Below are 14,901 nucleotides of genomic sequence, written 5' to 3' on the forward strand. Positions count from 1 at the left end.
TTTTCAATTGAACCCAACTTCTATAACTTCAATTCCTCATATATTTTCTCAAGTTATTTTCTATGGCAAAATATATATATTTTTTCTTTATCTTTTTTTTTTCTTTGTCCTTACCCCCATTTCTTCATGCGAACACTCTATGTATATAAGACATGAGCCCCGATTACTCCATGAAAGGGTTATGAAATATATATATTTTTCATTTTTTTTTTTTAAATATCTCTACCATAGTAATAACCTTCAAAGTTCACTAATTCATATCCATCCATAGTCATCAAAATTCAACCAAAAATACAAATACCCATAGATAAAATTCTAGTGTGCGTGTGAAATATCTCAGGGACCGACAATACTAAAATTCCTATCACACTAGATAGTGGAACTCACATAAAATAAAGCATGAAAATTAGGGATTCAAGATGATCTCAGAAAAGAATTTTAAAAAGTACTTAAGTGTGACGGCCCAAGTTTTTCAACCCGGTGTGTCAGTGATGAACCGAAAGTGATCCGATAACGAATCCAAATTGCGGAAGGTAAAGGTAAACCAAGGTCTCTAGAGATAGGAGTCACTCCTAAGACACAAATGTGACCCTCTATGAGGTCACAGAGCTTAAAGAGGACAAAAACGAAAACAAAGGTAAAAAAAGGCAAAATTTGATATCAAGGGGCAAAAAGGTCAATTCACTATTAAAAGGAGAAACTTGACTCTAAACAAGTCAAACAAGGTTAATACAACCTAATCTAATCATTTTGAAACATTCCAAGAGGTTCCATGAACATTGGCTAAGAATCCCACAAAATGCCCCGTCCCGGTTGAAGTGAAAACTGACAATACTTCACTAAAAAATACATAACTCCCACTATATTTGGAATTTGAGAATGGTATTGGTACCATTGGAAAGCTGACTCAAAATTCTTAAGTTTAGGCTTAAGAATCACCCCATTTGGATTAGAAACGAAGAAGTTATGACCCGTTGAAGTCTGATGATCAGTGCTGAAACTCAATAGAAGCTAGGCTCGGGTTCTAGCTATTTCGGTCGACCGAAATAAAGTTTTGGACGACCGAAATAAAGATACTGAGACCTGAAATCATGAAGAAAAGGTTCCAATTGCTTCGATAGACCGAAATGACCATTGAACAATATATTTGGCTACTGGAATGTGATGTCACTGTGCAAACACAAAACCATTTGACATCGGTCGACCGAAATGGAGTTTCGGTCGACCAAAACACCACGAAATGCTGCTGAAAAAGCTACTATGAGTCCAAGGTGCTAAGGCTTAACCTCTACTTTGAATCCCATGATGATTTGATTCAAAATGAATGTACAAAATTGATTTTTCATGAGTTTTGAGAATGTAAACATGTCAACATGATTGATATGAGTAAATGAATATAAATCAATGGCTCATGGCCTCATACACTTCATTTACAAGATTTTGACTTCTCAAACCTCAAAATTTGATTAAAAGACATTTAAAGCAAAACTTTGATACAAAAAGTGTCTAAGTACAAAAAAAGACATGATTGGCCCTTGGCCTCATTACATACATGCTTCTAATGTCAAGAGTGATTAATTAAGTATCTTTACACATCAAAGAGGTTACATAATCTTCAAAAGTACCATACATACATGGTATACAAAATATAACTTCAAAAGTTAAGTCATGCTAAACACTTGTATGTTAATATACAAAGATGCTTCAAATAGCTCAAAAGCTTCTAAGGATGATGAGCATACATGAACATGGTCTCCTTACCTGAAAAACAACCCAAACCACTAGGGTGAGTAATCAAGTTACTCGTAGGAGAAACATATGCATATACCCTAAAGTTTCAATATTATTGCAAAATTAATATAGACGAATACAAGGGATCATTCCACTTAACGTCTATGTTCAAGGTGTTCTAAGGGATCATCTTAAACTAACTTAAATGATTATTTAGCAACACAAATAATTATCAATGTACTCAACAACATCAATTCGCCAATAAGAAGAATTTCAAGCTACAATTAAGTATTGGTTGTCAACTTGAAATTTAATGCGAAAACAAGTAATGGAAGACTTGGACATCACGTCTCGGACTTAACCAAGATCAATACGGTTATTCCAGGCATTAACCCACTGGGAAGACCACCCTAGTGCGCGCTATCTCAATTGGGGAGAACTCATACCTCTCGTACTAAAGCCAAACTTTAGCCATGTCACATGTAACAATGTCCCAAGAGATTCTAAAATATATATCAAGTTCAAAACCTATATATATATAATAAGGCATACAAACCACCTTCTATGCACAAGTATTTTAAAACCATACAAACTATGTCTTAGGGTTCCAAATCTAGAATGGTTTGCCAAATGACAAATTCACCTCAGATATTATGCATAATACAATATCATAAATTTATCAATTCAAGTCATGCCTCAATAACAAGCTCTATATACTAATTATCAACCTCATAGCAATAAGCTCCTAAATAATTACAATTAGTAATTCATAAGGGCATAGAATTATTGTAACAACAAATATAGCAATTCATATCAATAGAGATTACATATAACATCAATAATTCTACAAGTGTCCCACATCACTAACACATGTGAAATTTCTAGAATTTAGCATGCTACTAAATTATATAATCATCCTACACATGGTTTACACATATCATACATGCTTAAATCAATAAACCCTAAGTCAAGAAGTGAGGGTTTCCTATAATATGCAATACTATCATATCAAAAGCATGTACACAATATATATTAAACCACAAGGACTATAAAATACTTAGAAAATAAACATACTACCACCCCTACCTCAATAGAGAATTGATTCTCTATAATCCAAGCTACCAAGCACAAAATGGAAAACAAGGTTAGGATTCTTAAAGAGGAGAGTGAAAGGAATCTTTTCTCTCCCAAGGTTTCTACTCTAAAGTGTAAGGAAGTGAGCCAAATTGAAGGGAGAAGTATGAACTAAACTTTCCTCCAATGGTGGATTTGCTAGGGTTCATGAGAGATAATGAAATGAAGAAGGTAAAGTGTGAAATGGTGAGTGGAAGGGCTAGAAATCATCCACTCACTATGTGCTCTTACATTACCTCTCTCATACACACACAATGCAAGACTAAACCTTGATCCTACACTTGTCACTAATCCAATGCCTCTTCCAAGACTAAATCACAAGCCCACACTTGTCACAAATCAAAGGCTACATGTGCACTAATTTAAGGCCAACACATGGATGAATCTCCACCCACCAAATGCCAAGAAGTCGTGGTGCCAAGTCTCTTCACCTAAATGCCAACAAATGGCTCTATGAGAATGTGACACTTGTCACACTTTTCAAAAATTGCAAAATGATCATTTTTCAAAATATCTTCTAAAATAAATTACAAAAAGGACCCTAAAACGAAAAATAATTATTTTACATAATTACACTAAAACCCCAAAAGTTATAATTAATTACACTAAAGTATGCATTCATGCCCTTTACAAGAAAAATACTAATCTAGCATGCTTTTCAAGAAAAGTAAAAATACCAATGTCATGGAAATCAAATATCATGAATGCATGCAAAATCGGAATCAAATCCGAGCACAATAAGTGAAGTTATGCAAGAAAAAATGAAAAATAACTAAAAGACGAACTAAAGAAAGACAAAATAGAAAAAAGACGAAAAAAGAAAATCGCCGAAAATGGAAAAGGAGGAAAAAGACCGGGTCATTACATTAAGTGTCTTAATCCCCCTAACGATTCTCAAATACTTAAATTAAAGTCAATATGCAAAAGAAAAAGAATTAATAATTTTTTTTTAATTTTTGAATTTTTGAATTTTTTTTTTAAACAATTAGAGCAGACTCTATGCCCCCAAACTTGTATTGGACAGTGTCTTCAGTGGGCAAAAATCAAAGGCAAGAAAAATAAGGGATAGAACAATATTACCAAAACATGAGGAGATTGAGCGAAATAAAACTGGGTAATGAAATAGTTGGACACCCCCAAACTTGAATCTCAAAATCTATCAAAATAAATAACTCGGCACCACAAGTGAGTGTGAATGTATCCTTCCGCGGAGGGAGGAAATTAAGAATAACAATAATCATAAGCAAGAATGGAAAGAAAAATATCAGGGGCAAAAATGAAATTCACACTATAAGATCGACACACATTCAGAGAAGGGGGTACAGTGGGCTGAAAAGGCTCATTCCGAAAGAAATGGGTTGAATTTTTTTCTTTCAAACACTTAGTAGGCAACTTATATTAACCCACTTTACAAAATTTTTTATTTTTTTGTCCACAACACACAAGTGCACAAATGCAAACAACCCACTAAAAAACTAGTACCCAAATTGAATAATTACTGGACACAAATCACCAATTCTGACTATTTCAGGAACAACACTTTTTATGGACATAAAAATAGCAACAATTAAGCCCCCCACAAAATTTGCATTGCTGTCATCAACAATCACCCATCAAAATATCCATAAAGGCAGTCAACAACAATCCAACCACCCATAATTGACAACCCAATCAAAACCCTCGAATCATCACCTTCACACCACTGCAATTCGGCCACTGTAATTAAGGGACGACAAAGACGCTAGCAAACGACCAAAAGGTGGCCGGAGAAGACCCACGTCACCGGAAACGAGGAGAAACCAGCCAGCAAAAAAAATAAAAACATATAAATTGGGCCAGCGGGCTGCTGCTGCTTCGCTGGAAAAAAATTTCCGGGCGATGGTCGCCGTGAAGTCGGGCGATCATTCGCCCGGCGCTGCTAATGGGCCGTTCGAAATAATCACCGAGCGATGGTCGCCCGGCAGCCGGCGATCATTCGCTCGGTACATGATACTAATACGATTGATTTTTTTTTTTGAATTAACGAGTTATACTAAACTATAAAAATAAAAACTAAATAAAATATTCTAAACTGTTCTACAAAATAAAAACTAAAAGAAGGGAAGAAAAACTAAGAAAAAATAGATAAAATAACTCACCCAAAACTAGCCTACCCCTAATCTATAAAAGTAAATAAATTAATTAAATATAGACAAAACCAAAGAAAACAAAATAAAACTAACCTAAAAACAAATAAAAATAATAATCTAACCTAAGAATTTTTATTTATTTTTTAATAAAACTAAACCACTAAACAAGGTGAAAATAAAATAAAACATAATCTACAACTCCTACATTTAACGTCGGTAGGCGACGAGGTACCTGGTTGATTAGGTGGAGTAAATGGGATTCGTCAAATTGACGAATTCAACTCCTTCTGTAGGCACGGAATCTTCAATGTACCAATCCGTCCGATCTGGCCGTAGTGTCTTCTTTCTTGACGCCTTCCAATTCATAATATCAGCATACCGTGGTGCAATCTTCTTCTGAAGTTGAAATAGTTGCTTATCCGGGAATGAATTATGCAACAGAAGAGTGTTTTCTGGCCAAGATATGCATACTTCAAATGAAAGGGTAACGGCTTCAGCTCTAGCGCTGGTGGAGACTTCAAAGATGGCGTAGGTGGTTCACTTGACAATGGTAGAAGTGGCTCAATAGGAATTTTTCATGGTGGAATGTTAAGCATATTGGCTCCATCAAGAATGACATTCACCTCTTCAGTGCTTTTGTCGATGTCAAAGGACTCGTTATCAAAGTAAGATAGGCATGCTTCTAGTGGATCTTTTGTCAAGGCAAATGGGGCCATCTCTTCAACACATTTATCGATGGAATCGATAAGAAAACAATCTTTATCATATAAAGGGCAATTACTGGCATTGAAAATATTTAAGCGCACCTTCATATTGCCAAAAGATAAGTCCATGACGCCATTCCTACAATTTATGCTTGCATTTGCTGTCGCAAGGAAAGGACGACCAAGGATCACTAGAATGTGCCCCCTTGACTCTGGAACTGGCTCGGTATCTAGCACAATAAAGTCCACTAGGAAATAAAATTTATCTACTTTGATGATCACATCTTCGATGACACTATGGGGTTGTTTGGTTGACCTATCAGCCAATTGGAGAATAATTGAGGTTGGTTTCAATTCTCCTAATCCGAGTTGCAAGTAAACTGAATAAGGAAGAAGGTTTACACTTGCACGCAAATCTAGGAGAGCTCGCTCTACTTGATGATTCCCTATTATGCATGAAATTGTTGGAGCGTCTGGATCTTTGAATTTTGGAGCAGTGCATTGTTGGATTATGGAACTGACTTGTTCAGCTAATAGCACCTTTTTAGGAACATGGCCACTTGAACGCCTCTTCTGAGTACACATATCTTTCAAAAATTTGGCGTAAACTGGAATTTGCTGAATTGCATCAAGCAATGGGAGATTAATCTTCACCTGTTTGAACATCTCCATTATGTCCTGAAGTTTGCTTGCTTGCTTCGTTGCCTTTGATGTTTCTTGTAGTCTTTGAGGGAATGGCACAAGTGCATGCCTTTGTTCTGGAGATGGCTCAGTAGTTGGAGGTTCTTCTTGTGCTTTTTCATTATGCTCCTTATTCTCTTCAAGTATTTTCTTCCATTTTTCATCCTTCTTTGCTTCATCTTCTTCCACCTTGTTTTCAACTCTCTTACCACTTCTTAAAGTAGTAATTGCTTGCACTTGTTCATGGCGGACTTCTTGGCCAGTAATGTCATCAATTATACGCACACCTCTTGGATTAGCTACTGGTTGACTAGGAAGCTTGCCATTCTCTCTTCTATTCAAGGCTTGAGCTAGTTAGCCAACTTGAGTCTCGAACTTGGCAAAGGATTGAGAATGAGGCTGCACGAGTTGATTAGTTGGCTCTAACTGCTTTGCCATCATTGCCTCGAGCATTGATAAGAATTTTTGAGGTTGACTGAAGGCATTCATAGGAGTGAATCCTTGAGGATTTGAAGTCTGAAATGGAGATTGAAAATTGCCTTGCACTTGAGGTACTTGAGGTGGAGGAGCTGATGTCCCTGTGGCTAGATTTCTCCAAGAGAAGTTTGGATGATTTCTCCAAGCCGGATTGTAAGTGTTTGAATACATATTATTCCCTCCGGGCGTTCCATAGGCAGCATTAACTTGCTCTTGTGAAATTCCTGAATGCAGAGCTGCACTTGGACAAATGGACACATGGTGAGTTGGACTGGAACAGAAAGAGCACACTTCAAAGCCTTGAGCATGAGTCGTAGAAGGAGTAAAATTTGACTGTGAAGTCATTAATTGATCCATCTTCTTGGTTAATGCCTCAATTTGGCTCACTAGCCCTTGATTTATTCCTGTTTCATTCACACTTTCTGCTCTCCTCAATATGGTATGAGGTCGTGCTACTGGAGGTAAGACATGTTGTGTAGAATTATTAGATATATTTTCAAAAAGCTGTCATGCTTCCTCTACACTTTTCAACATAAAATTTCCACCACAAGAGGCATCCACCATATACCTTTGTGCCTCATTGAGCCCCTTATGAAAGAAGTTGACAAGCTGCCATTTTGGCATGTCATGATGAGGACACTTTCGAAGGAGGTCTCTAAATCTTTCCCAAGCCACATGAAAAGGCTCGTCAGGCCCTTGAGCAAAATGAGTAATAGCATCTCGATATTGAGTAGTTCCCACCATGGGGAAATACTTATTTAAAAACTTTTGTTGCAATTCAGCCTATGTAGTGATGGTGTCAGCTGGCAATGAATTAAACCAATCATTCGCCTTGTCCTTCAATGAAAAGGAGAAAAGGTGTAGCTTGAGCACATCATCGTCAAAACTCTGGATTTTTATTGTTCTGCACACCTCTGCAAAGTCATCCAAGTGTCGGTATGGATCCTCTTTTGATAGGCCGTAAAAATAAGGCAGTAACTGAAGAGTACTGGCCTTAATTTCGTAGTAAGGGGCCCTCACTTGAGGATACCGAACTGCAGATGAAGAATTATATGCACCTATTTCGTAGTGATCTTTTAAACAGCGAACTGCTTCTGTAATTGGTAAATCATCCGCCATCTTTTCTTTCTTCAAGTTTCTGAGAGTCCTTTCAATTTTTGGGTCTAACGGAAGCTGAGGGAGTGACAAGAACGTCTTTCAAGCACATAATGTCACCTACAATAATTAAAAGAAAATAGTATCAAAATAAAGAAAATTAAATAAATTAAATTAAATTAAATTAAAATCCTAAACTTGAAATTAATTGTAGAATTTAATTTTATCTGTTAAGAACTAAAACAAGTCCCCGGCAACGGCGCTAAAAAACTTATTGTGAGATTTATATATACCACTCGCAAGTGCACGAATCTTTGCAGATAGGGTTTACTTGTAAGGGTGTTGAACCCAAGGGACTTGTGTAAAATAAGTTTGTCAACAGATTTCTTAAATTCCAAATTAACTTAAAAGTAGGATAATCTAATCATGATGACTAATTCTAAATTAACTAAATAGAAAATAAAATAAACTAAAGAACAATGATTAAATATGATGTAGAAAATAGAGAGAGAGGACTAGGGGTATGATTTCACTACTAATGTCGCACCACCAGTTAATTGCATCAGTTTATTAGAGATATATCATATAACATTTATAGAGAATTAATTATGGCTACAAGCACATATTAATTCAGTTAGAAAAAAATATAATTTAAAGTTAAGCATGGACTATCTTCGATTGGTATAAACCATCTACCTAACTACTTTACTTTAGGGTGTAGAATGGTCTATCTTTTCTAAGCAGAATCTATCAAATCTCTAACATTATATTCAGAGAAATACCATTGTGTAATCATCTCATTCACAACTACAAGAAGCGAATGAGTTGTGTTCAATCACAATATCAAAATATCTAAGACAAGATAGAAAAATATTTGTAATTGAATTAAAACTTTAAAACCGATTCTTATTGAAAATTTAATTAAAAACCCTATAGATTACACAATCATGCATGATAAAAATTATTTTCCAATAATTAAATACAATCAAACCAGTGTGCTAAGCTAAGGCTACATCACAACCCAAGCAAAGTGTTTAGCCAAGCATGACTGGAGTGGAATTCTTCATGGTTGAGGAAAACATCTTCACCACCATGGATCGATCTCTTTTTTCTTCTGAATGCTCCTCTCTGGTCTCAGCCTTAAGCTCCTCTGCTTTATCCTTCAATGCTGTAAAGGACTCCCTTTAAATAATAAAATATCGGCCCTAAAGTTCCCTTTTTCATATAGGAGACATACATAGAAATTCTGTCAAATAAGGATTCTAAAATTCGTGCAGACTTCCAAGCCAATTTTGACAAGGTAAATAGTCGTATACAGCCAGATTATCAAAACGGGGTCAAGTTACCAACTTTGGCGAAAGTTTCCTTTTTGGAGAAGGACTTTTTCTTTTCTTCTTCTTTCCATTCTCATCAACTTATGGCTTCTTTTGGACTATTTTCTAAGTATAATTAGACTTGGATCTTCAACATTGCTCAGTCCAACAGAATGTCATCTTTAAAGCTCAAAATCACTGATTTTGACTGATTTTACAATTAAAGCCCTGAAATAAATAAAAACAATAAAACAATGTAAAATCTCAAATAAACTACTCTTAAGATAATAAAACATGCAAGTAAAGGGGCTATAAATGAATAACATTCAGCGCCTAACACCTAGTCGTGTGGGTTATTTTATAAGTAAGGAGACTATGTTCTTGGATGCTCATCCTCCTTAGGAGCTCATGAGTACTTTGAAGCATTTTTGTATATTGACATGCACATGTTTAGCATGCCTTCCTTTTGGATGTTATATTTTGTATACCATGGATGTATGGTATTTTAGAAGCTAAGATGGCTTCCTTAATGTGTAATGTATATCTAAGAACACTTGAAGATGCCTATTTTGTATGTATAACATGAGGCCAAGTGATATGTATATTTATATCACATGTATGCTAGTTTAATTCCATAGTTTGTTTTTATGAAATTATGAGAATTCGAGGTTTGATAGGTCATATTTTGTATATGACATACTATGTGGCCATGGGCTATTGGAACATGTGTATTTATTCATTTTACATATGCGTGCATGTTCACTTTGGCACACAACACCATTCTTGATGAAATGAACACTTAAAGTAACATTCATTTTCACATTTTTGCTAAATCTGACCTTAAGGGTATTTTTGGTATTTTACTAGAAAAATAAATGTTGGTATTGACATGGTTGACCAGAAAACATGATTTTAGGGGGGGGTTACTTCACAACTTTTTTCCAAAAAAGGCCCAGATGACCTCAAAATCACATTTCAAACTCAAAAGCTATTTTGCTTGTCTACAGGATAAGCGCTTGCCCATGGGGGACGAACGCTCATAATCAAGGCAGTGGGCACTGCCTTGGCGTGCTCATTTACGAGGGCTTGTAGCCTTTGTACGAGCGCTCATCCATCCTTTTTTTAGCACTGCACCTCAAACTTCAAATCATCATATCTCATTTCTTAACTCCAAATTGGTCCATTCTTGAGTCTAAATTGACTGTGTCGAAATAAGCTTTCCAATGGTACTAATTACAGCTTCAGATTCTTCTTGTAACTTAAGATATTCAAGTTTTAGTGAGATAGTGTCAGGATTTGGTTCGAACCGGGATGGGGTTTCTCTTCCTTCGACTTTGAGATTTGATATTTTTGTCGTCCGGACTATAAATCAAGTGATTCTTGAGTCCATCCTTGTTAATTTTTCGTCGTCTTTCCAATAGTATGCACGATGGCATCCATCTTAGTTTAAAATGACCATTTTAACCTTGGTTAATTTCTTATCGGATTTAACATTGTTGCTTCATTGCTTGGCTCATTTGAGTTCCATAGCTTCATGGGGAGTCATTTTGGTGCCTTAGGGATGACGTACATCTCTAGAGGTCATTTTACACATTTTGCTTCCGCATTTCGGATCCGTCAACGGGTCACCTTTCGGTCATCACTGACGCAACAGGTTTATAAAACTTGGGCCATCACAGTCTGCTTCACTCTTCCAGATTATCTATATAGGAGTTCCTTTATGTTTCAGTATTCTGATGTAGACAGTTTTCTAACATTTGTTCAGTTGGGATTTTTAGGGGTCCACATAGTATGGATTCCCGAGTTGTATTATTTTGGAGGATTAATTATATCAGAAGAGTTTATTTATTAATGGAATTTTATTCTGAGGAATCATTAGATTTATCATTTTAGTTTCTTTTCAGCATTTTATTTATTCTTATTTATCATATTTGTATTCTGTGTTCGATTTGTTTTTTATATTCTCGGGTATTCAGGCGTGGGCCTGGCTAACCCGTATCTAGAATTCTGGGGGCATCATAGAAATTAATCATCTTCTTCAAAGCATCAGGTAAAGATTTGGTAAGTTCCTTATTTTCTCTTTCTATTTAAAATAATATTCCTTTGTCTCTGTCTTTTATACTGGATTCTTCAAATCTCCCTTTAGCATTATTATTTTGCCTGTTTTAGTCCATCAGAGCTCTATTAAAAAAAACTATTGGTAGCAGTGAGGCTAGATGGTGTGTCCTTGAACCAAAGCTTGCAAAAGTGTGTAGTGTGGCCAAGTTTAAATTTAGAAAATGCCACTACCACTTCCAACTAACAAAATATAGCTAGAGTGAGTAGCGATCGTCCCAAGGGAAAAGAGGTGTTTTTGTGATGGAAACTAATGTCGGATTAATAGGTCAAGTGATCAAAGATTGTTGGTGATTGGTTAATTAAACTACAATGCAATTAAAGATTAATGCAAGTAAAAAGAGAGCAATCTAGAAAGTAGGGAAAAGATATATGAGAGAGGTCTTGGGGCTTAGAGTCATCACTAAGCTTCACTTCATCAAACACTAGCAATTGTACATTAATGGGGAAATTTAAATTGTAACTTGTGTGTGTGTGTGTCATCACTTAAAACTAAGCATGGACGGCAAATAAGTATAGATTGTCTAGCTAATTTTAATGAATAGCATAACCTATCAAATGAGACCAAAATCCATTCAATTAAACCACAATTAATGCACACACAAATATCTAGAGATATGCACTCTTTGCATTTGCAAGCATGGAACATCAAGAAATAAGAATGGATTGTTCACCTACCTAAGAATTTAAAGCAATTACATTATAACTAGGCTAGAGACATGAAATTAAACTAATTAAACTCGAGATGTGATACAACCCATTAAGAAACAAGTGTGAACCATCAAATAAATCACAAGAGTGTTCCATTAAGCACTATGCCTTGACCATCACTAGATTAACATCATCAACACACATAGACATGTATCAATTTCATTAAATCTAGAGATAAAAATATGAACATCAATTCTAGCATATATAGACATATGACTAGAGCCAAATGATCAATTGAAACATTAATCCATACAAATCAAGTAGAAATCACAAGATCTATATTTATCCATGGTCAAAACATCTATTACAATTAAAATTCCCAAAAATACACAAAAGCTAGGTTTGAGAAGCAAGCCTATGGGCTATCTTTAGCCCCAAGAGAAGGATTTAGCCACTCATTGTAGTGGACATGGAACCCTCAAGGGCTAACTTGGAGGTTGACATCATTATCTTCATCCTTGCTTTCTTCCCAAAACCTTAGTTCTAGAGAGGAAAAATTATTTTTTCTATTTTCTAATATCTATCTTTATTCTATCTACGATGGATGATACAATAATGTTCAATAAATCAATTACACACTCCTTTGAGTAAGGACCAAGTCAGAATTACAGCCTCTAATTAGATGAAATTCGCAGCTACACAAGTTAGGTAGAAATCGGCACGCTCGGGAATTAGACAACTCACTGCTAGTAGGCATTTCTATTGATTGAAGATTTTTGATGGATCAAACATTTAGCTTCTATTGATCGAAGCTGACATGGCTCGAAAATATCTTTCAGGCTTTATTTAATTGGCTGAGCTGGCACCGCCTCATTTTGATTGATTGTAGACCTCTTCGATTGATCGGGACTTCCTTTCGATCGATCGAAGTTCCCCTGGTGCATTTTTTTTGGCTTATTTCCAACTTTGCTCCTTAGCTCCAAAATTGAGCTAAATGGCTCTTGTTAGCTTGTTTGAACTTTATTAACCTGAAATAGGCAAAAACACAAATAAGTATCTAAGACATGAAAGTAAGATAGATGAATGGACTAAAATACCCTAGCCTAGGTACTAAAATGTGTCACATTTGAGTACTCATCACACCCCCAAACTTAGATATTACTAGTCCCTAGCAATGAACTACATGGAAAGGAAAGAAGTAAACAACTATACAACTATGAACTAGAAAGCAATAAAATGATAGCGCTACTTTCGTAGGGAACACGATTACATTTAGCGTATGCAACAAGCCTTTTAAACCCCTAGGTTACCCCTAGTGGACGAGTGAACTCTCGTGAGGGTTTCCAGAAATGATACCCACAAACATTAAGCTCTTTCTTACTAAAAAGGCACCAATATACAAAATAAGCATTGGGAGAAAACTACATCAAGTATGCAATTTTTCAACCCTTTCCAAGTAATCTCCCAAAATCTCAACATCAAGCAAACAAATATGGTCCTCCACATATCAAGAAAATGACCATGCAAATTAAAACAACTCTGAAATCCTTTTAAGTGGACCGGCATCAAATATGTTGCTATCTAAGCTAACGAAAGAAATGATCACATCCTTACCCTCAAACTAGCACACAAATCTAGTACAGATCATCAAAATAAAGAGTGGATCTTTTATTAAAGTTTTATTCATCTAGGTGCGCTTATTCTTTTCACTTGATTTTTTTTTTTTTTACTAACCTAGAGGATCAAAGATGGAAGCATGGTGCAATGTGTTGATCTATTAAGCTTTGTAGCGATCCATGAGGTCGAGCGTTAGGTCAATGACTCCCAAACCGAACGGCTTTAGGGCATTAAGTGTTTAAACACCCCTAAGGACTTACAAGCTCAAATCAACTAGGCTATAAATTAAAACAACCTCTATCTAATCATTTCCCATTTCTCACCTTTTGGGAGAAGTCCTCACTTTTTTATTGCTTTTGCAACCTTTTTTTTTTTTTTTTTTTAGCAAGTTCAATTATTAACCTAGAGTTTGGGTCATCCACCTTTCGGTGCGAGAAATTCAGGTCTTGATGAGGCTAAAATCCCGACTACTTAATGAAAAGGGATTGTTATGCACTTTTATCAAAATGAAATCTTTCAATGCACTACTAATTCAGTTGGGATATAACCAACTCAATAATCAACAAAGCATGTACCCCATAAATGAATGCCAGTGTACGCCTGTGCTAGTGTAGAATTCTAGAGTGAATCTCAAAACAGTCACAAAATCAGGATGATGTGGACCATAAATGCAAGCAAGATGTCAATCTTTCAAAAAATTTACTCCTAAATGGCATCCACAAGGCATACAAAGAGTATTGGACTCTCAAGTCAAGCAATTTTTAAATTCTAAGTATCATGGTCCTCAAAAGATCAAAATCATAGCCCAAGACTCTTAAATCAAATCACATGCATAAAAAGTAAGTGTGACATGTAAAGTATGCAAATACACCCCCAAACTTAATCTGTCCATTGTCCTCAATGTGCAGAGAAGCAATAAATAATGGAAAGAGTATACCAAATGGGTGAAGTACAAAGGACCCGGCAACGGAAGCTCAACTTTGGAAAGCGCACCCCCAAAACTTAGATTTCAAAAACCTGTCTGAAAATGGTCACACTAACAACTGTCAAAGCATAGGCATCAATGATATAACTGAGAAGTGGAACTGAGAACTGGGCAAAAATCATGGCATCTAGCAATGTATAGCTCATACATCCAATATTGATATCAAGATCCAAAAATCCATAGATAGAAAATAAATGCAATATCAGATATCCAGAAAACAATGTGTGGAAGCAATAATATCCAAAAATATTAAAAAATATCCAAGTAAT

General features: G+C 35.7%; 1 protein-coding gene across 1 annotated transcript; it reads right to left on the bottom strand.

Moving 5' to 3' along the window:
- Positions 1–5,569: 5,569 nt before the first annotated feature.
- Positions 5,570–7,600, bottom strand: LOC132269694 (uncharacterized). The gene is made up of 3 exons (XM_059770953.1): positions 7,425–7,600; positions 6,807–7,127; positions 5,570–6,713 (listed from the first exon to the last, which is right to left on the bottom strand). Exons 1-3 carry the CDS (start codon positions 7,598–7,600, stop codon positions 5,570–5,572), a joined length of 1,641 nt encoding a protein of 546 aa, XP_059626936.1.
- Between the last annotated feature and the right edge of the window lie 7,301 nt (positions 7,601–14,901).

The sequence above is a fragment of the Cornus florida genome, unplaced genomic scaffold (assembly GCF_030987335.1).
Source record: "Cornus florida cultivar Cherokee Brave unplaced genomic scaffold, ASM3098733v1 CherokeeBrave_3.0.0_Hap2_Chr01, whole genome shotgun sequence".
Taxonomy (NCBI): domain Eukaryota; kingdom Viridiplantae; phylum Streptophyta; class Magnoliopsida; order Cornales; family Cornaceae; genus Cornus; species Cornus florida.

Excerpts from the sequence above, each read along its gene's own strand:
- LOC132269694 (XM_059770953.1), bottom strand. The coding sequence starts at position 7,600 with ATGGTGGGAACTACTCAATATCGAGATGCTATTACTCATTTTGCTCAA. Across the intron at positions 7,128-7,424 it reads GGGCTCAATGAGGCACAAAG|TCCAACTCACCATGTGTCCA; the intron begins GTATATGGTGGA and ends TTTCTGTTCCAG. Across the intron at positions 6,714-6,806 it reads GAGGCAATGATGGCAAAGCA|AAGAGAGAATGGCAAGCTTC; the intron begins GTTAGAGCCAAC and ends AGCCTTGAATAG.